This window comes from Anopheles marshallii, chromosome 3 (genome assembly GCF_943734725.1).
Source record: "Anopheles marshallii chromosome 3, idAnoMarsDA_429_01, whole genome shotgun sequence".
NCBI classification, from domain to species: Eukaryota; Metazoa; Arthropoda; class Insecta; order Diptera; family Culicidae; genus Anopheles; species Anopheles marshallii.
The window spans coordinates 47,214,142-47,240,031 of record NC_071327.1 but is presented as its reverse complement, the minus strand read 5'-3'; the positions used below and the strand labels follow the sequence as shown (position 1 = coordinate 47,240,031).

The 25,890-nt window shown below is 43.0% G+C and overlaps 1 protein-coding gene across 1 annotated transcript in view; it reads left to right on the top strand.

Moving 5' to 3' along the window:
- Positions 1 to 21,489, top strand: part of LOC128711630 (myc box-dependent-interacting protein 1) — a 36,398-nt gene extending 14,909 nt beyond the window's left edge. Inside the window, exons 2-10 of the mRNA XM_053806512.1 lie at positions 14,336 to 14,471; positions 14,551 to 14,741; positions 14,810 to 14,914; positions 14,989 to 15,241; positions 16,786 to 16,881; positions 18,288 to 18,875; positions 19,247 to 19,609; positions 21,174 to 21,316; positions 21,409 to 21,489. Of these exons, the coding sequence (XP_053662487.1) occupies positions 14,336 to 14,471; positions 14,551 to 14,741; positions 14,810 to 14,914; positions 14,989 to 15,241; positions 16,786 to 16,881; positions 18,288 to 18,875; positions 19,247 to 19,609; positions 21,174 to 21,316; positions 21,409 to 21,489 (1,956 nt within the window). The remainder of the gene's footprint in view (positions 1 to 14,335; positions 14,472 to 14,550; positions 14,742 to 14,809; positions 14,915 to 14,988; positions 15,242 to 16,785; positions 16,882 to 18,287; positions 18,876 to 19,246; positions 19,610 to 21,173; positions 21,317 to 21,408) is intronic.
- The last annotated feature ends 4,401 nt before the right edge of the window (positions 21,490 to 25,890 follow it).

Here is a 25,890-nt window from a genome sequence, read left to right as displayed (position 1 = left end):
TGTCGCAAAAGATAGCTCTTGCTGCGCATTCGCTAATTTCCATACGTTCATCGTGTAATTTCGTTTAGAGGAACGGGAAAGCTAACGAACCACGAAGCCACCATCGATGGCGAAGGTGCATGCAAGATTATAAGGCCTTTGGCCTTTCTCCACCGGCGCGGCAGACTTTCACGATTAGAGCTACCAATTCGCGTTTGGCGTTTAGCGAATGGCAAATGTCGCCCGTGCATGCGAAACCCACCGATATTCGCGGTCGGGCCTATCAACCCGATGATGAAGACGATACGGTCGCACATTTCAACATCGATTTGCTGTGGTGTAGCGTGGTGGCGGCCAGGTTCGCCCCATTCGGGAGGAAGGTGGGATCGGTGGATGCACCTGAACCCGAATGGTACGGAAATAGCTCATTTGCATTGTGATGGGTGATGGTGGTGGTGTTGTACATCTGGTCTGGCCGATTGAGAATCGCTTACATTCCCGTGCGCTGTTATGACCCATGCCATGCTCACTTCATCGTCTCTGCCTAATGATGTTCAGTTCGAAGGCGGAAGGAAACACGATTCCACTTCCCGTACAGCCATTAGGCAAATCCACCGCGCAAGATGAGGAATGGTACGAAGCGCCCAATTTCTAATAGTGCGCTTTAGTACGAATTATCGCGTTAAAAGTAGCTTTGGAAATTTTCACCCTCATTTCAAAGCGGTTGTTGAGAAAGTTTGAGGCTATGAGGTGATCAAGAGAAATAAAAATCGATATTTTCATAGAGGTTGACCCTTTGGCTGATGCAGTTAATTAAAATTAAAGAAGGGAAACATTTGTTGTAAGCGAAATTAAACGGCTCAATATTACAGGGGTTTTCAAATGAAGGAATGATCACAACAGCATTTCGAATATTCCAAAGTATGTCTAAATGTTACTTATAAACGTACATACATTGGTATTTTGAGATGTTTTTAATAATTGATACTTTTCAATTTGTCACATTTCACGGAAAATCAACATCGTCAACAACCGTTATCGATTTTCATAAGCAGAACCCCTCCACAACTGCCTAATTCCAATAAAACCTTGAGAATTGAACTCCATTTTTGCTACTAAGTAGACTGCACATTGCCCCAAATTGACGGCCTAATGAACCTTTACAAATCCCGTGCGTTCTTCCTGCCCACGGCTTTTGGATTGGTAAGCTTACCACTATTCGCTTAAAATCACGTTGCAGCCTTCACTCAGCTCCCCAATATCTAGCAAACATCCACAAGCGCCCATCCACGGACCTATTCATCGGATCGGCATCTAAACACACACGACAGCTCAAGTGCAGATAATTACTGGTCGAAATACTACTACCCGAACGTAGCGTTCTCTGCTCCGAGCTAACCTCTTTTTTTTGTCAGCGTTCCGCAGACGCTGTTCTAGCGTGGCATTAAATTAGATTAGAAAAGCCAGTGAAATGAGTACGACGAAGCCGTGGAATGGACGGCATAGACTTTGTAGCTATTGGCCTGTCGATAGTCACGTGCTGGCTGTATCGGTGACAGTTTCTTGGTGGCGAAACAGAGCGGCTTTCTGCTAAAAGCGAGTACCATGAAATGTACTGTCGGCGATGCAACCTTCAACGCGTACCGAACCAGTAATCCATCTTCGAGTCGAATTGGGAGACTCGTTGGTTTATTTTTGAGGACCAGAGTCATACCCTGCAAGGGTGTGTTAGTCCCGTTGGGCAGTTGGTAATAGCTGTTTGCTTCTTAGTTTTGATAGAAGAATACGATGCCGCACTAACAATCCGACCGATTGCCTGCCATTAGCCTACTAACTGCGCTAAATTTAACATCGATAGGTGTGCGAAGGGCAACAAGGAATCTGACGCGCGCAAGTATCGTTGGGACATTTCCACGATTAGATTCGATTGTCAGATTGTGCAGGAATGATCGCAGAAGGACAGATTGTTCCGTGTGACGGATCGATCACTACTTCTGCAGCTACAATGAAGGACACGCAACTCAGGAAACTTAACCGTTTTTTTTCTAACCAATCTACATTTATTGGAGTTTGGCACAGCGTTATTTGTGTTTGAAACCCCGTGGCTAACAAAAGCTCTCGTAAAACCGGTTCGATGAGGCGGTTTTGCCACGCACCAAAGTATCACACTGTTGTTGTTCTATGTGTTTTCGTCGCACTGTTATGCACACAAAAAAAAATGCCAAAAGGAATGCAACAGACAACATCAACCTATGCAGAGCATTGGCAAGGTTATTCACAAACTCTCGGTGTCTTTGCACGGTGGCGCCCTCCGCGCGTTAATCCTGGTGGGTGGTGGTGGTGGGAGTTTTGCCCACCTTGGCGTCAGCACCTGAGCCGCCGGTAGTCACACAACCAAACTATTCAATCGTAAGCACCCTTCAGGGTCATCCGGTTCTCCCACGTTCTAATTTGGGCTGGTTGGTGTTGTGTGGATGCTATTTTTTTGCTCCCTCTCGTGCGTTTCGCTTTCAACTTCAACCCACTGCATCTGCAGCCAGAGACGGTGTGCCTTTGCTCATGGGTTCAATGGAAAAGTATTTCAAGTTTTTAAGCACATTTGCACCCGTTGCTTTCCCCTGCCGTTTGGTTGCTGTCCGTCTACCACCCACACAATCTCTTCGTGGCGGCCTACGGAAAGATGCGCGCCTCCCGTTAAACAAGGCACCCAATTTTGTGACACATCCAAACAAACGCCCATCAACCGCCGTTTGTTTGTTAATCAAAGTGTTCCAGTGTGATCCCAAAAGGAAGGCCAAAACTATACGCCTCGTGCCATCGTCAATGGGTGTTCGTTTCGATGGTTCTCCTTATGCTCCACAATGCATCCGAGCTGTTATTAGGTGCAGCTTAGCCACCAGTACCCTGCACTGGCAGAAAAATGCACTCCCCATCCAAAAGAGCGATCTGGTGGTGTGCCTGCACATTCCATTCTGTTGTGGAGCACTTGAAGACGTTATGCAGTTTTCACCGTGTCTATTTTCCGTTTTGCTTTTGGCATGGTCGGCGCACGACACCCCACCGCTGGGGTGCTTCCGCGTGAGCCGAGCGCGCGTCAAGAACGGGAGCGATTAATCTAGATGTGCAGCGTTTAAGTGTGTCAGCAGCAGCATTGAGACGGGGAGGAGGTCATGCTTCCATTCAAGCACGAAACGGTCGTCACACGGTCACAGGTGGTACCCCTTTGGAGTGCACTTACCTGGTGGCCCATATTTGTGTGGCCTACAGTTTTGTTGTTTGCATACCGAAGCGAAACACGCAAAACATGAAAGTATAAGAATGTGCCTACATTAATTGCTAGAGACGTTCCAAGCTTAAAGTTTAAATGTGCTAAATAGTTTGGGTACTAATAAATTAAGAATCATTTTAAAATCTTGAGAAGCCTGATTAAATTTGAATTTCTTAAAGAATTGATTATTAAATAGATCGAAATGTTTTTCATACAATTTGCATCGAATTTAGTTGCTTCAATTTTATCATTTAAAAATAAATTCTATCAGCAGATTAGGACTTTCCAAAGGGGTCCTTGACTCTCGGGTACTGTACCCTATCTTGAAAAGGAAAATATATCTTTCCATTAAGAGACAAAAAAATTTAAAGCTAAATATCTCTGTAGTTAGTATAGCAGCATTAGTAGCTGGATAAATGTATGGAAATGTTTAAATTGTTTCTACCAGCTCTCCAATGACACTAAAATGGTTAAAATTTCTCATTTGTTTTTGGTTCTAACGTTTGCCTCAATTGTTCTCCAAAGTATTAAAGAATATTTTGATGAACAACATTTTATTTATGTATTTCGTTTACCATGGTCAAATCATGCCTTATGCATTTCTTATGTATTTTTTATGTAATTAAAAGTTTAATCTGTTGTAAAGTTATAGCATTTTAAGGTCCAGATTCAGGTCTGTTTTGTAGGCATTATTTGCCGGGCTACTTCTTCTCCAACCTGCAACCAATGTCTAGGCCTGAACTGATCAGAACACCTAGGACGGACGATTAATGTTAAGGTACACAATTAGCTGACTAGGTGTTGACGAAACGAGCTTACGACAAATATGAGATACAGTAGAACATCGATTATCTGGGCAACTGCGAATCGTCCGCATGCCGGTTAATCGATTTCCACGGATAACAGGTCCTTCAGATTTGTACGTGCAACGGAAGATGAAGATGACAGGTCAAAGGTAAAAGCATTCATATGTGTTTAATTTTAGCAGTTATTGTTCATTAACATTATGGAACATTTTCCAGGGAGTTTAATTAGATCAACTCTTCACAGAAAACACTCGAGTTCCTCTCGGGTCAACTGGTTGAACGTTACCAAAATGTTTGAATTTAATTCTGTTAGCTTTCATTTTTTATCCACCCGCCGATTAATCAGGCCCCGGATGATCGACGTTCTACTGTATTTGACTTTAATGATCATGGCACTCGATCTTTAGAGGTCATATACAAAATAGTGCATTGAAAGAATAGGGCAATTGATTGAATTGAAAGTACCGGATAATCAATCCTTGTTACAGGGAAATAGTACTAAAGGGATTTCGTACCGGTTCTATCAGCTTTATCACCAAACTGTCCTCAAATTCATAATAAGTGTGGCAAAGAAACAGAGCTATACAAAGCAGCAGTTTTCACCATGTGCCAGGGAAATTTTATAAGAAACACGTGGTAGGAACTTAGAGGTCGCTCTAAAAAAATGTTAAATGTTAGCCAGATGTATCTACCTACCATTAGAGAACGAGTGGTTAGTGCTTCCGAGGTACTATGACACCATACCAAGATCTCTAAATCCATTAGATAAAGAGCGTATAAAAAGGGTATAAACTAAAAAAAAATCTTTAAACAATCAAACAAAAAGCTGAAAGTACAAACCAAAACAAAACAGCAAACAAAAACCAAACCTGGGGCATAGTATGCAAGGAGCAGTCATTTATTCGAATCAGTAATAGGATTTTTTCTTTGGGGCCAAAGCCTTATCCCGGGCTTGCTCGTTTACCATGTATTTTCTAGTAGATGGAAATATCTCAACTATTAACTATTGACACAAGTTTTGAAACTCCTCAACAATCAGATAAAACCTAACTTCATATCTTCGCCTCCTGAGCCACTAGCACACACAGCTGCACGCATGGCATTTTTTCTGCCCATAAACGATGTTTTACGATCCAATTATAGCGATAAAACCATAACAGCAATGGCAAACGAACCAGAAAACTTCAACTTTATCAGCGACAAGATGTACGTACGTATGTTTTTTTACCGAGCTCAGCAGTAGTGTACACGCGTGTGCAACAAGCGATTCTTTGGCGGTGCTGGAAAAAGACTGGTAACTCGCGTACTCGTGTCGACCACGGAGCCTGTCCTGTATTGTCGTTGTAGTGTAAGGCCGAAACATGTTTTTCGCTCAACTTGACCATGACGCTACGATCGTAGCTATCTGTTTTGGGTGTTTTGCCGGCAGTCGGTAACGAGATGTCGCTTTCATACTTACGTAACGATTGCCCCGATTGTTGCAAATATGTCATTATCCAAGCTTCTAAACTTTCAAAGGCAAAAACTGCTCAACTTTTTTAATTGGTGCTATCAGTCATGATGAATATATCGCGTAAACTATTGCAAATAGATGCCTATGGGAATTGTTTGATTTCTACCAGGAGAAAGTGGCTAAAACGAGGGACGGTGACATGCTTACATTACTTCTGCACGAATTTCGACGAAACCATATGACTAATGAGTTGGAGAAGTATCATCCCACTTTACCAACGATATCCTATCCTATTGCATCAGCCTAATAGGTGAAAGCTTTCTAATTGGGCACGGCCAAATTTACAAACCCGTGCTCCATTTATCGACCCACCGGTGACTTTTAAATCCGATTCTTACCCTTTTCTTGCACGGGCACGGGCACGCAACCGTTTCCCGCTATACACAACCTGTGAATGCTTGAAAACCGATCCACCGGCACACACAAAATAAAGCTCTCCAAAGCCATTGATGCTTGGCATTAAATTTAAAGATAATCATTGTGCGCCCTTAAAATGGGCAATTTTCTCATAACGTACCGCAGCCCGTCAACGAGCATGCGATGGTAACGGTGTTTAAAAATTTCCGCCCATTTTCCACCGGGTCCGCGATCACGCGCCCTTACTCTTCGCCCGATCGATCCACCATGGTACCACGCATTTCTGTTTTGTTTACCATTTTCCGGTGTTTGAGCAAAGGGGAGCTGTTTTTTTTTGTTTTATTTGGCTGGTGGCCTACGGCGTGAGAAATGTGCCCGCTCATCGTCGTCGTGGCCTTTAATGGCTTACTCCCGCGTGTCTGCACCGAGCAGAACGTCGGCAGCTTCTACCCAAGTGGAAGCCGCCGGTTGGGCACTTTTCTTGCATCGGAAATAGACGATAGAGCCCGTTTGGCAGTAAGCCGGGGCTGGTGCAGCTTAAATTTCCCTCTCAAGGTTACATCGTGACGTTGCACCTTTCGAGGGACGGAAACACACACAGCGGTACAGAGCAGAACCCAACAAAAGCACGAAGGAACTCACTGCGGCACAGGCACGAATGTGAGGAAAATCACACCCACCCACTTACGAAATTGTGCTACCGAAAATAGCACTAACCGTAGATGGGACCATCTCCAGCAGTGAGGAAAGTAACGCGCATCGTCTTCCCTTCGTTTTCCGCATAACGCTTCCGGGGGGCACCGGTAAAACTTCAGCCTCTAGTTTCGGCCAACTTTCACTTGCCTTTGGTACACACCTGGGGTTCGGCTCATCTCACCCTCGAGGGCAGAAATATGCCGGTTTGATTTTATTTATCACTCATTTTGTTTTGTTTTCTTTCAATCTCGAGTACTTAATAGGGGAAAACGTAGTGCATTTTTGCTTATTCAATCGTATTTGGAGGTGGTTTGGGTTGGGTGAGAAAATGAAAATTCTGTTGCAACATTTCCACCCCCCCTTACTGAACTCTTTACTTAAAAAAAAGTAAGGGCAAAACTCATCGATAACATAAACCACCCGTTTGGTTTTTTTTTTCTTCTTTAAGGGTGCATTGATCAATACAAAAGCAGGAAAATCTCAAGCTTAATGCAGTACGCTGTTGTTTTGATGGTTTCTAACGATTCGATTGTTTTGCTGAAGTTGAGTAACAAAAATCTTTATACATGAAAACAAATGTAGAGAAAGCTTTGCTTTTATTTTCTTCTGATACTTGTTTTCCTGCCCATGCTTCAATGTCGTACCGATGCATGAAGATGCTTGTAAGCACCGTCTTAACCGTCAAGACACATCAAGAAACTTTCCCCTACTTCGAGAAAACAACCCCCACTAATATTCTTCGATATCCGGGAAATAGTATTTTAATTGCCTTATCGTATTGCCAACCCCCGCGAAACGGGTAATAGTTCATTTCCCAGCTGGCGATCGTTCAGCGATCCCATTAAATTCCAGCCCTAAACGCGTTGGTGCTAAACATCTCATCGGTGATGATTTTCCCGGCACCGAGTGTGCCAAACCGGATGGAAAAGAGGGTCCGACTGCAAAATGCGTTCACTTTCACGCGCCCCGGCAGGTTCGGTTGCGGAACTCCCCCCAAAATGCCAGCGTACAAACAAACAAAAACAAAACATCCTTCAACCGTTTTTATTGCACCACAACAACGCGGATCGGGTTGGAAAGCGCGTTTATCACGAAAATAAAATAAGAAAAACATTTTGCTTCGTTTTTCTTTTTCGCAACATCAAAAGGCCTCCAATCGCTCCTAGCTAGTAGTGATTTGTCGTAAAAATGGCAGATCACCGTGATAAAGCAATCCGCCCGGCATCGCTTTTTTCAGCTCCAACCTAACCAGTATCACAGTTTTGCGATCGGATCCGACAAGTTGAATCGCGATATTCATGATGCTGTGCAACGGCAAGCTCCAATTGCTGCAAGTGGTAACAGTTTGGCAGCATTTTTCTCCCCCATTTGGTTTGTACAAGTGTGCAACGAGCTAGATTTGTGGTGATCATCGTTCGCTCCGTTCGTTCTTTGATCGAATACCCCACCGTTCCGTGCACGAACCAACACCGCTGAGTGCGGGATTGGAAAGTGGGATGCAAAAATAAATAAATACACACAAACAAAACCTCAAAGCAACTTCACAACTCTTGGGGCTGGGAATGGATTCGCATTTTCCGCCATCTGGAAACGGTCGGTACCGGGAGCGCGCGCACATTTTGAATCACGGCATGACGTCAAGTTTTGATAATCTTCACCCAAACCCACCGCAACAGGAAGGCCGTGATTTTAATGGGCCGAAAATATAAATCAGCCTAAAGACGTGTTGATCATACGTTTATTTACTCGGCTTGAGTTATATCACTTTTGCAGCATCAAAACCAAGTCTTGTGTATGGTATTTTGTTGCAAAACATCACATTTTGACATTTTGTGAGCAATGCCGCTACATTTTTCGGATTTACAGCGATGTCCAATAGATCCAGGTTGTATCATTCTGAAGAGATTGGTAAAGGACATAGCATTTTGACATAAAGAATTATCTACAATATCATTCATTCGGAACCACAATTTGAGGAAAACCAACTATAGCTTAGAAATTTACCTTTAATTCATTTGAAGTAATTTATATAGCTCATTGTTAAAATCATCCTTTTGGGACATTAAGACAGAAGCTTTCACTAGAAAAACGATCTAATCCTCATTACCCTTGCTCTTCTGGCTTACCAATATGTATGGGGAGCTTACAGCGATTAAGGCTGGAAACGTCAAAATGCATACAAAAAAAATTAGCCTAAAGTATAGGAAGTCGTTAAGAGACTCCGTAGACTATTTGATCACAGTCTTTGCCCGAGTTACGCGATTAATGCGTGCCAGAAAAATTCGTATAACTCGGATTCCCTTTATAATATCGTTTGTAGTTAGTATTCAGTGATCGATTCCTTCGTTTCACGTTACGAAGCACATTAATAATTGATATTTTTACGTTTCTTTCAACAATTAGAGTAAATTTTTACCAAAATTAATATTTTTAATATCAAAATGTAATGTATCTTTGGGAAAATTTGAAATTTGACAAATACAAATTTCAATTCTATATAGAAAATTACACAAATTGACAAAATTTTGGGATCACGAGCGGAATGGACTGTATTTGTAAGAAATGATACGATCAAGCAAACTCTTGACATATTGGAACCTTTCTCCCAGCGATCTTAATAACTCGATTTCGAATAATCGAACATTTCAAACGTGATCTAGTTTAGCTTACTTACAAATAATTTTATTCTTTTTCGTGCCTTTTTAAAAATCCCCAAAACTACAATTATCAATGCTTTCGGCAACGGTTGTTGGTGTTTGGACGTTTATGCTGTTTGTTTGCATTCCTGGTCGGGTTGACTGACACCGAATTCGTGTCCACGCCACACATGGACACTCTTGGTCGTGCCTTTCTTCCATCGACTAGTGACCACCATCGCCTTTCACCGAAACATGCCGTGTCGTTAACGCCGGCCGGCCAAAAAAAAAACACACACACACACATACACACAACGAACCCTGAAGCTGAGATCGAAAAACCTGTTTCCGACCTGTTGAGTATCCCCCCCAAAATGGGCACTGCATCTCCACCAAAGGCACCCGTATGCCGTTCCTGATTTGGAAGGGATCCCCATCTTCTGCAGGTCTTTCAACCGAGGACTTTGAGTGAAATGGAAACCTTTGCCTGTACCAATGACTCCCAGTTAATGCGCAAACGAACCATGGCATGGATGGAAGTGTGAAGAGCGTAGAAAATATGGATCTACAAACCCTCGCAGGGTAAAACGCTCGAGCCCTGACCGTGACGATTTGCAATCGAAAGACGGTCACGGGTGTGAGGTCGAAATCTCAGATCGAATATCGAACCTCCGGTGGTGGTTCGAACCATTCGTGCCCGGTACGCACAACCGAACCCTGATTGGGTGACACGTGCGGAACGAATTCAACAAGGGAGGAGGAGGTAAAAGTGTGGGAACTTTCTCCTGGTGGTTACTTCCCGGGGATGTGTCACGGCACGGTCGGGAACCTGTTCCGACGACCCGCGTGTCATTCCCGGTGAGGTCGGTCGTAGGTTTTATACGTTGCCAGTGTGAGTTGGCCTTGTTGTTGCTGTTGTTGTGACCGTGGAACAAAAACTTTCTTCCCGTAGCGTTTGTTTGTTGATACCGACGGTTGCCGCGTGTTTGTTTCGTTAGTGCCGTTGCAGCGTATATGCATCAAACGGCGGCTGTTAATTAAACCGCCAAGGAAAACAACGGTATCCGGCCGGTTAAAAGTGTGCGCAAGCCGTTAAACGTGCGCTGTTGTTATCGCCCATGCTTGGTGTGTGATGCAGCAGATGACCTACCTTTATCTGGTCGGACGCACAGATTCCTTACATTCCTAACCAACAACAAACCGAGGCTTAAGCCCGGTGCTGTCGTCTAGCGCTGATAAATTGCTTGAGAGGCAAACACTTTGAGAGTGTTTTTTTTTTAATGTCAAAAGGAATGTCACCAATTTTCTCTATTTTTATTGCCATCCAACAATCAAACAATTGACACCCGAAGGCGTTACAATGTGAAAGTGTGGAAAGATGTTAAAATTTCTAAAAATCATCATGCCGCCATTTAAATGCTTATCATCACGTTATTTTAATGAACAGCTTAATTAATCTTTTGAGAAGCGTCATTGATATAAAATTTTACTGCAGAGTCAATCAAATCACGAATCGATTCTCAAAAGACTCATGAAACCTTTGATCAGTGGCGGATCATGCCCCTTGGAGGCCTAAAGCGGAATGGTAGTTGGGCCCGTGTTTGGGCAACTGATAAATCTTTGAAATAGCGATTGAGATTCATTCATTCAGATAAAATATATACATCTCTAGTAAGTCACTCTATGTCTGACATCACCTAGAGTACACACTTGCGCCACTCCAAGGAGTCCAAGAAAGAGAAAGTGTCACGATCAATTCTTGGCTGATGTAAGCCCACCTGAAAGCAACGATTAATTATACAGTAATGGACAGGAAAAAAACAGATTTACAATTTACAAAGAACTTGACCGAAAGTAGTTAATAACCCTTCAAATATGCCAACCAGTACAGCCAATGCACAGGGGCAGTGTTGCTACTTCCGCTAATTGTTTGCTGTTTGCTGCCAACCCGGCTCGCTTGAGAGTGGCAATTATTTACCGGTCACGATTTTCAGATCCATCAAAAGCTCCAATAACACCTCACACGCGTACATTCCAGCATGCAAAAGAAGCGGAAAATCCTTCAAACATACAATCAACTCACGTGCAAAAAAAAAACAAACTAAAGCGCATTTGATGGTCACGGCCCTCACCAACAGCTGGGTCAGTTCGCCGAAGCATTAACAAACAATGCAACCAGAACTCTCTGGGACTGTATTTTGCTTTCGATTTCGTGCATATCTTGACGTTGAGATTGGTCCGAGATTTTTCTCCACACATTGCCTGAACTGTTGGGAGGGAAAACTGGTTTCTTTAAGTTGGTCATTTGAAAACATACACAAGCAGACACCCTGATGCACCGGCCCTGTCTAACCTGCTAACCAGTTGCACCAGTTGTATTGCGATTAAACAGGGAGGGTACCGTTGGGTTGGGTTTTGCTTGGGTGCGGTGCAAAACCCACTGGAGCCGGTTCTGGTTGGGCGCGGGAAACTAGATTTTGTGCTTGTAGCGAAGCCCACTAGGCTAGAGCAAAGGTGCAAGTGTCTATTCTTGCCCTTTAAAGTGAAAGAAAGAGAGAGTTACTCTCACTTTTAGGTTGTCTGGTTTCGTTTTCTTTACTCGTTCTATTGGTTACCTATCTTGTCCTTGCTTACTTTTGTTGATTCAACTTAATTATTATTTGTTTGTTGTCTGCTAGTTATCATCAAATTTTTTTTTTATTAAATATTTAAAATTTATTTAACAATACTAAAAGTATTGTTGATATCTTTGTTGCAAAAAAATTACCTAAAAAAGCCGAAATCAGATCAAATGGCACCAGAAAAAAGCAACCAAAGCCTACAATTGGGTAATGCAAAAAGCAAAAACAAAACAGAAAAAAACGCGTACACACAAACACAAAAGCACCAACGTAATTGGACAATAAACATTCAAATGAGCACCATATCGAAGGTGGCCACCAAAGTGTGTGGTGCGCTGGATTGTTGTTGTTTAATGGCAAACAACATTAAAGCAAGTTGAAGCGCAAGCTACTATATACGCATGTACGGGGTGGGGTCTCGGTGTAGGTGTAATTACTGTGATAGTTCCCACATACACCCAATGTGTGTGCAATGTTCCTCACGATCCGAAATGGCGTACCGCCACCTGGTGGTGGTGCCCAATTCGAATGGCGTTGCGGCGTCAAACGTTGGCAAAAAAGGCGGCCGGAAATGTAGGTTATCAGTTTGGCCATGGGGATAAGATGGTGGAGTTTCGATGGTTCGTGTGTTTGTATCTCCAGTTATGCTGAGCTGATGGCTTTGCGTAAAAGAAATATTTGGACAATTCTCGAATCTAAAAGCGGAACATTCAAAGATAATTTTTATTCCCGAATCTAGGAGTTTTATTTAAGTTTAACAAGCGTGGCCATTGATGCTTATTTTAACTATAAAAACAAATTTAAAAAATGCTCACTTGCACAGGTAAAGAAAGTACTACAAAATCCATTAAACATACGTTAGAGATATGGCTTCTAATGCGCGGAATGGATGGATCAACTTTCTCACTGACTGTGCGAGGCACCTATCTGCCATTTGGATGACTGGAATATATAAAAGCTTAATGGGGATTTGGTGGTTGGTTTATTTTTCTCATCAACATCTCGGTTGTGAATTCCTCTTAAAACTGACCACATGTCCCACCGAGCACTCTCACCGTCACATGCAATTGGCGTTCACGTGACTGCCCCCATCATCAGCATTAGAGATGCAAGGGGGAGCTTTACCTCTTCTTTACACTTACCTATCATACACACACACATGTTTTCCATTGGGTTTGTTAGTGCTCATTCCGTACCCTGAAGTACACTTGCCTACTGCCGGGAAGGTAAACCGTCGTTTGATTAACATACCTCACAAAACGGCTTATGTGGAAAGATGTATTCAGCAAGCGATGTAAAACCCGTCGGGAACACACTTCGGTATCCAATAGCCAACTTTTCAGCCAATTGGGATCTGGAACTGGAGAAGTTGGCTTTCGTATTGCAAGGGTAAACGTTATTGCTAACAAGCGCATATGATTTCACACGTGTGTATTAATAAATAAATGTTCACCCTCAAACCTTGGCCATGGGAGGTTTGTGAGTTTATCATATGCTGCTGTTGTGTGTGAAACACACCGAGGTAGAAACGATCATAAAACTACTTCCCCCCCGCTGCTAGCGGTACTGCTGTGTGATGCTGTGTCAGTGCTCAATTCCCGTACTGGATGCGGGAAGTCACGTGGCGAACCGAACAGTACCGGCGCTGTTATCATGTGATCGGTGAGAGATTTGCAACTGAGCAAAGAATACAAACTGAAATTGTTTAATATGTTAGCTTTAATAGCAAAATAGTGTCTTCCAGTTGAGGTTTATTTATTTTAGAAATAAATTTATTTATTAAACCTTTACGGGTACACTATATTGCCATTTTTAAATCACATTCCGCCCATCTACAATTGAGGAGTTTCGTATAGAAATTATAAGTTTAAAATCCAACTGTCACCACACTTGCACACCCAGGGCACACCGAGGGACTGTTAATTTTGTGCTAGCTAAATTTAGTAGCGACTCTAACGGACTGTCCCATTTTTCTGACCGGCTCGCAAAAGCATCCGCTTGTTAAAGCATCGTTTCTTTTTTCTCTCTCTTCACTATTTGCAAAATAAAAAATAAAATGAAATCAAACATATCCGTGGCGGTGCTTGTGCCGCTAGTTGACCGTACCGGTGCGTTAGTAATTTTTTTTTTCACTTGGTAGCACCAGCTTTTAGTGAAGAATATCGTGTTTCTTCAGTCAGGATTGTTGTTTGGTTTCGGTGAGGGGTTGGCCTTATGCTGCGCTGGGTGGTAATATTTTTAGCCGAATCATACTGCTCCGTTTGCAATACCGGTAGTGCCCATGCCTGTGACATGATTCATGTAATTCTTTTAATGGGAACATGTTCAAAGAACGCGCGGCCATTGAATCTTGCCGGGCCCATAACGGTGTGAATTTAAAAATTCATTACATTTTCATGCGTGCTAACGCAGAAAACATTAATTTACTAAATGAAATTTTCCGTTCTCTTTTCCCACAGCTTCTACAAAATCTCGGCAAAGTCGATCGGACGGCAGATGAAATTTTCGACGAGCATTTGACAAACTTTAACCGACAGCACACCTGTGCCACTAGGCTGCAGAAAGAGTTCAGCAACTACATCAGATGTGTTCGTGGTATGTTGTATTCCTGCTGTTTTATTTCAGTCTCCCCGTATCGCTCGTTTTCTGATCTTTGTTTCCATTGATTGTCCAGCCGTACAAAATGCCTCGAAAAGCCTAATGGATGCCATAACCGAAGTATACGAAAGCCAGTGGACCGGTTCGGAAGTGCTGTACGGTCAGACCAAAACCATCGATACACAGTACCAGCAGTTTTCGTACAAGCTGGCCGATCAGGTGCTGAAGCAGCTGGACACCTACGCGTTACAGTTTCCGGAAATGAAGGTAAATTTCTTGCGAATTTTTTTGATAATCCCGTATTGTATACGAAATGTTTTTTTTTTTCATTGCAGAAAAAGATCGACAAACGTGGCCGTAAGCTGGTAGACTACGATAGCCAGAGGCATTCTTTCCAGAGCCTGCAAGCGAATGCCGCCAAGCGCAAGGATGATTTGAAGGTACCGTGTCATGTGCTGCAACTACTGCCGCAGGCGCGACGATTCGTAATGACCGTCTTTGAATTTGGTTTTAGGTTTCACGAGGCCGCGAACAGCTGGAGGATGCAAAGAGCACATACGAGGTGTTGAATTCGGAGCTGCACGATGAACTGCCGGCCCTGTACGACTCTAGAATACTGTTCCTGGTGACGAACTTGCAGACGTTGTTCGCCTGCGAGCAGCAGTTCCACAGTGAAACGTCAAAGGTGTACGCCGATTTGGAAGCGATCGTCGACAAACTGGCCACCGAATCCCAGCGCGGTTCTTACACGCTGAAGAAGATCAATGGTAGGTGATAGATGCAGCACAGTTAAGCGCAAGCGTTTAAACAACGAGTATGATATTACCCTTTGTCGTAGTTTTAATTTTGTACATATTCGTTCAACATTTAAAAGTAATTAATATTAGTTTAATAAGGCGGTAGTACACAATGTCCTGGTCACCATTGTGTACTACCGCCTTATTAAACTAATGTCATATGTAAATTTCATGATTTTTTAAGCTACTTGTAAGAAAGGATGATGTAAAACTCTCCTATAGGGCCTTTGCTACCACCAAAGATCTGCGCCAAGCAGATGGGTTAGCTTGACTACTCTTGAACCTAGCGCTAGAGAGGGCCATCCGCGAGGTGAAAACTTCGGGGATCATTTTCTATAAGTCAATCCAGATCCTGGCCTACGCTGATGACATAGCCATCATTGGTTTACGGCTCTCCTACGTTGCGAATGCTTACCAAAGGATTGAACAGGCGGCAGAAAACCTCGGGTTCCAGCTGACGAACGATGACGAACGAATTTGGGACTATATAAAACTTATACAGTCCCAGTACTCACGTACCCCTCTGAGACATAGACTTTGTCCAAAACTGACAGAACCTTCTTAGCCGCGTTCGAGAGGAAGGTGCTCAGAAGGATATTTGGCCCCGTTTGTGTGGAAGGAGACGTTACAATGACAAGCTCTATGAGCTGTATGGAGAATTTACTGCCGTTGGTCACGTCATGAGAATGGCTCCGAACGACCCAGTTCGTAAAGTCCGTACAGATTGTCCACATGGACTGAGGAGGTAGGCCCTAATTGAGATGAAGTGATGGCGTTGATGCGTCCTCCTGAAAGGCCGGGATAATGGATTGACAGGATAACAAAAAAGCAAATATGGGTATCCTTCCATTTTCCGGCCACAAAAAAAAATGTTTGGACTGCATTGGACAATTCTTTTGGCCACTTACCAGAAACAACGTGGCACTTCTAAGCGTAAACTGCTGAGCAGTGTACAGCGTGCAGATCGCACCGTTGGTAATAGAACAAATTCGACGATTTTTGTCTAAATCTCCGATAAAGTTCCTGCTATTGTATTCAGGGGTTTTTGATCATGTTGTCATTAAAGTGGTCCAAAAATCAGGTTTTCGGACGTATGAAATGATCTTCAAAGTTTGTACTGAAGAGCCTTTTGTTAGCCAAGAGCCAAATGATAAAGATTTAAAATAAAGATAAAAGCTACGTTCGACGGTAAAAAACATTGTGTAGAAGTGAAACGCGTAAATCAAGATTTCCATTAATATATAACATTTAGTTTTGCTCTTCAGTTTATATCTTCGGAATGCAGTCTCTCATGAACTTCTGGTAAAGTTGATGATACAGTAGGACTCCAAAGATTTTGTTTAGCAAAAAAAAACATTTTAAAAACATGTGTTTATACATATAAAACACATGCAGAGTGTACTACTTCCTAACTATCCCAATCGTACCAAGTAACGTACTACACAACTGCCGCTCTGTGGTACAAATGTTCTGATTATAAATGTTTTTACTTTCGTTTTTCCCGTGTGTTTTAGCTAACTCAAACCCATCTAGCCCCCAACAGTCACCAGTGAAAGCGAATTTATCGATTGTGAATAATGTCACTAACGGTTCGGCCAATGCTAACGGACGTGAGTAGAGTTGTTTTTGGTATTACTGTTACACGTGTTACGTGCCCATTTCCACTCGATTATTTACGAAGAAGAACAACAATTCATCGCTTCCTTATGGTCACTTCCATTCCGTGCTTCTATCCATTACATTCGATTCAGCGTCTGTTGTCAGTGCAGGGACACATTATTAGCTTTTTCGTTTACGACATCATCCATTGTTCATAAAATGAATCCATGCAACATCATCGTAATCAATTCTCGACAACTAATAACAAACAATCAAACAAATGGCTCGAATACTAAACATACATCGCTCTTTGTTTCGATGTTGCTTTTTCGCTCTTGTAAGCCTTGGTTCGTGGTTAGTTGTTTGACAAAATTTGTATCATTCACTATTCATTTCACAACTCTCCTCTGTCCCTTCCTTACGTTTGGTATTGTTGCTAGATTGTTTAGTCATTGATAAGTGTTGTGCGCACACGTTTTTGATTTTCGCTTCTTTTTGTACTGCTGGCTATATCGTGAACATTATTGAGGTAATAGTGCAGATTTGGGTTTATTATATGTTTTTTTCTTAAGTTTATAATTTAAAACAGTTTATTCTTTCCATTGTATGTTTTGTACGTTTCAATGTACATTACATCAACATCTGTTTCTTGTTTTTTGAGTGTGTTTTGTTTTAATTTTATGTTTTCATTTACATTTTTTTCCTTCTTTTTGCACCTTTGAAACTACACACAAATGATTCGTTTCTGTTACATTGTCTTTTAAAATTGTTGGTAAAATTGTTATGTCTGTTCATTCTGTTATGTAAATAGGGGGGTTTAAATCCGCACCATCATTTTGATGTTGTGTTTTCAATTAAAAGCTACATGTAAATACATTTTCCTAACCAGCACAACGCTGAATGGATTGAAGCAGCATCCAAAAACGATATACAGTATGGAATTTGGTATAAGATTGTAAAAAATGGATAAAATGATAAACAATTGGTTGTTGTTGATTTTTTCTTGAACAATAGTCGAGCTTTAATCTGAACATATAGCTACAAAGCATGCGTGTGTGACAATTTGTTTTTTTTCTTCTTTTTTTCTCTTCCGTGTTTTCTTTCTATATCCTGTCCCCTTTGCTCACGGGCGTGTTCTCGCCGCGTTGGTCTCCACAACCAACCATTTCCATTTTGGGGTCACCATGCGCACAATTCGATCATACCATTTCTATGTATGCGTACGTTTGCGTGCGTGCGTTGCGTGCGTATTGTACGTTTGTGTGCGTGTGTATGTGTGCGTGTGCGTATACTACTTCATACCTACTACCCCATACCGTCCACATGTACCCGCCGCCACATCGATGGACTGATCGCCGATGGTGAAACGAAACCGTATCCACTTCGTTTGACTACTAAAACCCGCAAATACCAACAGATACCTCCGCACAAAATGTGCTCCCGTCGCCGAGAACGCCATCGCCCCATCAGCAGCCCAGGCAGCAGGAACAGCAGGAAGATGACGAACCGTCCTATCAGAACACGGAGGTGGTAAAGGCTGTTGCCGCTGCGGCCAAAACGCCAACGCCAAACGGTACGGCTGCCGGTGATAGCGCAATGCACGAACCGGAGCTGAATGGAAATGCGGGCACATCGGCACCGAAGGAGAATGGCCACCAGCTGCCAGAGGCGGCGACGGAAAGCACACCGGCCACCACAAACGGTACGCTTCATCCTCATCCGCAGTCATCCACTAATCAGCTTCCAACACAACATCAACAACAAACCGACCAAACGCACAGCACGACCGCGAACGGTGGCATCAACACCATCAGCAGCAACGCTCGGATGGTACCAGAAAATGGGGTGCCGGAACGAAAACCACCCACCAATGTAACGGTGGTACCAACAACGGATGTAACCGCCGCTGCTGCTACTGCTGCTGATGCTGTTGCTGCTAGTGCTAATGCTGCTGCTGACGATCATCCAACGCCCACTACTACCGGCGCAGCTGTTTCACAATCAAGTAATACTAATGTAAATAAGCCATCAACCACACAGGTCACTCCAACACACACCCACACAAAGACTCTACTTTTTCTTACGATCCTTTTGCAACTAAACTGTTACTAACCCGTTACACATCATGCTCATTGTGGACGTTAGCCGCGGTACTCGGTACGGTTTCCTCACCGTTTCATCATCCGCACCACTCACACCATCATCCCCATCATCTTCGATCCCATCAGAACCTACCACCGGTGTATCAGTACCGGAATTGTCCCGAACAGTTGGCGTCTGCCGCAACACTAACCGTTCCTTCATTGTGTGTTCCATCGTCCTCCGTAACCATAACCGATCGTCACGTCTACCACCGTTCTACCATTTTACCACAAGCTGCCGGATTGCCGGTCCGCGTGGACAAGGTTACACAGACGCCTCCGGTTTATCTACCAACCACCACGCCGCCGATGCTGATGGTGGTACCGAAGTCTTCCACAACGCCACTACCAACGGGTGGTGGTCCCATCAGTGGCAACAGCAGCAACCAGCCCTATCCCAATCTTCCCACCCATCAGCACCCTTTTCCGTCCTATCACTATCACGCCACTAATGTAACGCTCAACAATCTTAATAACAATACCGGTAACGGTAACACACGATCACCCCTATTGATCGCACAATATCAACAGCCGCACTTAATCCGTGCCGGTTTTAACAATAACACTAAGTCGGGACTGCTTTGCGACGTTCCGGTCGGTAAGTGACTAAGGTTGGAAAATTCGGTTGTTTTTTGCTCGCAAATTTGTTGTGGCCATCCGTTGACTTAGTTTTTACTTCCTGTGTATATGTGTGTTTGTGTGAGTTTGTGCGCACTCGCTTGTGTAAATTGTTATTGTTTCTTTTCTTTCGCCAACGTGATTAATAAGTGTAGATGTGTGTTTTTATTTTAAATTTGCTTAAGCGCTTACCTTTTAGAGTACCAAGAGAGTGTTACTTCACTGATTTACCTTTAATGCTAGCACATAAGTATTGGGTGTTTGCAATTCTACGCCAATTGAATACTTATATGTAGTGTTTTTATTTTATTTCCTTCCAAAAATCCTCCCTTCATCACCCGAATCATATCATCAAACGGTTGGTTGTCATAATCATTTTGATTCGAAATCAAATCTAATTTAAATAGAAGCATGTTTGTAGCATTCATTTACAAGTTCTTTTATAAAACAGCTTTAAGGATTCATACGTTTGAATCCGTTCGCGTACCGTGAACATTCGGAGCGATTGTTTACGGTGTTCGTCTGCGTTAATCTTTTGCACTCGTATACGGAAGAAATATCGATCCAATTTACACGGACAGCAACCCCTTCGGTTTCGGATGTACACGGTGATCAATAAGTTCGAATACACTTGTGAAGCCAGATTATTCTCCAATATCTCAGTGTTATATTACGCCGCGGTGACTCACTCATCATTCGGTCTTTAAGATAAACATTTGTATTTTTTGGTTATTGATAATTATCACACCTTTGGTATCATTATTTGCCAACCGAACGACTCATGCAAAACCCTCTTTTTCTAATAATTCTAACGTTAAATTCATCAATACAGGGTTTTGAGATGACAGGACAACGCAAGGGCCTATCACCACAAACGCAGCACATGGCATTTCAACGGCCCTTCTAACAACACCCCAATAGGCATACTGCAATGCAAGCACATGATATCACAATCGTAGCGCAGCTTACCACAACACCAGTACGATGCTAGAAGTGAAGTACAAACCGAGGAGTATAAACGTGACAACCAGGCGTTGATTTTTGGTATCATTTATTGTATTTTTCATGAATTAAAGCATATATAATTCGATAAATGCAGTAAATATTTCTTCGGTTAAAACAAACATCGTTTGGTTGTCAAAATCCTTCCCACAGCATGTTTATACTGGTCAATTAGTACTTGATACTGTCAGATGAATTTTATGTTAAGCTGCGCTACGATTTTGATATCATGTGCTTGCATTGAAGTATGCCTACTGGGGTTGTGGTGTCTTCTAAGACCGTTGAAATGGCATGTGTTGCGCTTGTGGTGACAGGCGCTTACATTATCCTGCCATCTCAAAAACCCTGTCATTCTACTCTCTCTGCCGTATTCACCTGCACTTCTTCTATCATTGATTAGTAGCAGCCTATCCATTTCTACGTCACAAGCGTAACTGATACCGTTAGAATTCTTTCTTCTTTTCTTTAATTTTACAAACTGCAAGCTACCCAATTTACGTCACCTCTAATGCCCTTGTTGTTATGCTTACAATTTTACACAGGTGCAACGACAACGGAATTGCCACCGGGCGTTTTGTATCGCGTGAAAGCTACGTACAAGTATGTGCGGGAAGATGTCGACGAGTTGAGCTTCGAGGTTGGCGACGTTATCAATGTGGTCGAGTACGAAGATCCTGAAGATCAGGTACGAAGAAACAGCTGGCTAGCGGACACTGCTCCATCGTACAGTTGCACAGCATCATGTAATGGTTTTCTTTCCTTTTTTGCTTATTACAGGAGGAAGGATGGTTGATGGGCACGAAGGATGGCACAAACGAGAAGGGCATGTTCCCAGCCAACTTTACCAGGCCCCTGTAATGGCGCAACCAACCGCCCCCGTTTGGTCGGACCGGACTCGGATTTAAATAGCAGCGTTTTAAACCTTCGAATCCCGCTAACCAAAATGCTTTCCGATCTGAGTCGAAACAGTGGCCAGCTGATGCACACTCTCCCAAAACCGCCCAACCGCCATCTTCCAGCGCCAATTCCCCGGACCGTGTACTCCCTCTCCCTACGTTAGGCATTTGAACATTAGCAGGCCCACACACATTTACCCCGTTGTTCATCGTCATAATCGAGCAAGTAGCATAGGGAAAAGGGCTTTTCATTTGTTCCGAAATCGGGTGAAGGGATAGTTGTCCTCTCTCCCCGCCCACCATCACACCTCACATCCCCCAGCATCCCCCGAATAGCCAGTTAGTCATCCGTGGTTTGACAATGTCAAATGCGGAAAAGCGAAAAGCATGCGCGAGAGAGAGAAAAAAAGGGAAAAAAGATAGTTGAATCAGCATAGAAGATCTTTTTCGAAAGGTTTTTAATTTACTTCATGGTTCGAGAGTAGCGAGTAATGTTGTGTCTGGTGTGTATCGTTTTTTTCCTTGGCGAACCGCGAAATAAGCGCCGGGATTGCTGCAACCACAGGCACACACACACACACACATACACACAATCCTGAGTGGGTTGGTAGCTAGTGTGTGTCCTCAATATGTATGGAACACACGAAATGGTAGTGATAGGCACCGTTTTGTTGTTGTTTTTAATTTTTGGTTTGTTTTATTTCATTATCAACGAGAGAATGATGCAGAACACCACCTATAAAATGTTGGGTCTTTTCCAGCGCTACCCATCCCGCGTAGGGTAATCAAACCCTGCATTACCATTAACAGCTCTAAAACAAAAAGGAAACTAATGCGACTACTAATCGTTTTTTGCGTGGGGTGCGTGTGTCACCGTACGCGCGCACACGCTCGAGTCATCATCTAATCATCTTACTGTCATCAATCGTGTGTTGGCACTCATGATCACACGAGGTTGCAAAAATCGCCATCGTTCGATATTGCAAAAAAGGAAAACTGCAAACTAATGAATAAAGTGTGCCTTTTTTTTAGTAAACAACAAGAAACAAAGGAAGAAGCAAACTTACTGGCTCGGAAGTAAAAACACACACACACACACACACACACAAACACATGCGCAAAAATTGGGCAACTAACGAATGTATTTTTTATTTTTGTTTGTTTTAAGTAAGCTGTTATCGTCTCGTTATTTTATGTTATATTAAATTACATTGTTTACGCTGTTTCTTCCTTTCTTTCTTTTATTGTTTGTCTGTAAGCATCATTTAAAAAAACAACCGTTCCTTTCCTTCCTTTCCCGGCCGCATAGGATAGTAGTTCCCTTGTTTTAACGAAGGTTTCGTTTTTTGGTTAATTTTGAATAAATATTTCATGTGCATTAAATAAAACCAACCAACCTTACATCCTAACAATAGGTACAGAAGGAATCGTACTACTGGTACGTGCAGGATGAGTTTTCGCGTTTTGTGTATTTATGATAGTACAGGCGAAAGGTTAGATGAATGGTAGATTAGCGTATTTCATCTACTGGATGAGAACCACTACCCGGGCAGTTAGAGACGTAAGCGATGAAACATTATCGAGAGAAAGAAATAAATCATTTTGTTTGCGATATTCTGAGCGGCAGTTTTACCCTTATTGTGCGAGTTGGATAATTAACCGAACCGATTTTCTGTTACTAATACTGTTTTTATTTATTAGCTCAACTTGCAATAAAATTTTGTGGACTAGTCTGACGTACAAAAGGGCGGCTGCTGTTGAATGTTATTGCTCTGCTAGGTGGATTGCTCAAAAAACGAATATTATCAACTGTGCCATTGCTACTATCCCAGCACGTCGGGACAACACCGGGACAACAATGCAACACCATCCACCAACCCCATACATTAATACCATACCATACATGTATCTGGCTGGTTCGACGAAGAATGTAGACAGGTGATCGAACGTAAGAACTGCGCATAACGAGCAATGCAGCCGCGCCATAGAACGCGAGCAGATGAATATACACAGCTCAAACGGGAGGAGAAAAAGTTCACCGCATCAAGAAACAACTCTGGGACGAACAGCGAGTCCGGGAACTTAAAGAAATCAGAGTGCGTTACGGACCCGGAAGAAAGTTTTACCACGAGATAGCAGGTCACCGAAACAACTTCAGACCTAAGGTGACCTGATGTCTAAATAAGGATGGAGATCTGGTCAGTTACCAGCCAGAGGTCGTCTCGCGATGAGCTAGTGATAGGGCTTGTGCTTGGAACCTTGGTATCATCCACCCCGTATACAAGAAGGGAGATAAGCTAGAGTGCAGCAATTACAGGGGTATTACGGTGATGAATACCGCCTACAAAATATTCTCCCTTATACTACAAAATCGTCTTGTCCCATTCGTACAAAAGGTAGTTGGAAACTATCAGAGGGCTTCCGAAACGGAAAATCAACCACTGATCAGATCTTCACCATGCGACAGATCTTGGAGAAGATGGCGGAGCAGCAGCTACACTCTTTCCATCTCTTCATCGACTTCAAGGCCGCATACGACGCAATGAGCTTCCGGAATCCCGGCCAAACTTACTAGACTAGTACAAATGGCAATGACCAACGTCACATGCCAGGTGATGGTGGATGGAAAACTCTCACGACCCGTAGCTGCCACCAAGGGCCTGCGTCAAGCAGATGGGTTAGTTTATCTACTCTTCAACCTAGCGCTCGAGAGGGCCATCCGCGACTGCTAGGCGACAACTTTGGGGATCTTCTTCTATAAGTCAATCCAGATCCTGGCGTATGCTGATGACATAGACCTGATTGGTTTACGGCTTTCCTACGTAGCGGATGCTTACTAAAGGATCAAACAGGCGATGGCACCCCCAGCGGCCCTGCTATCAAAACCTTACTTACGCAGGAGTGAAGTACAAATAGGTGAGCGCACATTCAAAGTCGTCCACTATTTTAACTATCTTTTGCCAAAAGTCACTACCGACAATGGCTGAAATCATACTCTAAGCCAGTTTTTTTTTTGTATGCGATTTGACGTTTCCAGGCTTATGCGCTTACAGCTCGCCATACAAATAACAAACCAAGTTAAGCCTAGGAAACAAGTTAAGCCTAGGAAACAAGGATTAGATTGGTTTCCTAATGAAAGCAGCTAACCCAAGCTGGACAAATGTCAAAACAAAAAATTTTGCTTGCTGGTCAGAGCAGGCTTAGGCCATGTTTCCCGTGTGCCAAAAATGCTAACAATTTTTTTTAACGAAAACAATTGAAAAAGGTGAATTTTAATAATCAGACTTATTTATTGTTTAAAAAAAATGACATTAAACTTAAATTTCTAAAGTCTAATCGATTTTTCTCAAATTGTAGTTTCACAAAAATGATTCCTTGTGTCATTCTTAATGTCAAAATGCTATGTCCTTTACGAATCTGTACAGAATGATACGGTACCTGGATTATTCGGCAGATACAGGCTAAAAGCTTAAGCTTTCTAACTCAATACAATGAAGGACAATGGAGGAGCCGCTACAATGACGAGCTCTACGAGTTGTACGGTGAACTTACTGTCGTACAGTGGATTAGACTCGCCAGGCTCCGGTGGGCTGGTCACGCCATGAGAATGACACCGGACGACCGGCCCGTTAAGTCCTTTTAGGTAGTCCACATCGACAGAGGAGGCGTTTTAGGCCCAAACTGAGTTGGAGTGATGGCGTTGATGCGTCCGCCAGAAAGGCCGGGATAATGGATTGACAGACGAAATCGCTCGACCATGAGCGGTTTAGAGGTCTCCTGCAGCAGGACAAGACCGCGAAATGGTTGTAGCGCCGGATAAGTAATTAAATAAATTGAATATTATTCAGCAGGTCGATATGAATGCGTCAGCTGATTTCGGCCGTTTGACGGTAGAGAACGTTTGACCGCATACCGCCGCAGATGTCGATGTCATCTGCGAAGCCATCGAATCTGCGAAGGAATTGAAGTGAACGATTGAAAATCGTACCCCTGATGCGCTTCTTCTGACACCTTCCAAAGCTATGTTAAATAGCAGACAGGAGAGTTCGTCTCTCTGCCTCAAACTCCGGTGAGATTCGAACTTGCATCTACCGGAATCATTGCACCTACTGAACCTACTGAACAACCTGCTTATGGCAGCATGCACCTACCAGAATTTTCGTATTTACTGAACCTACTTAAACCTGTGGGTCGACTGGATCATTGGTTTATGACACCCAGCGTCCACTGCTCCGGTAGTTGATCCTGTTCGCAAATGTGTAGAATTCTAACACAAGCACATCACTGTCAGTTGACTTGTTACATTTCAGTTGCTTAATGATCCTGATAACTTCTCCAAGGATGACGGAGGCACCTCGTCATT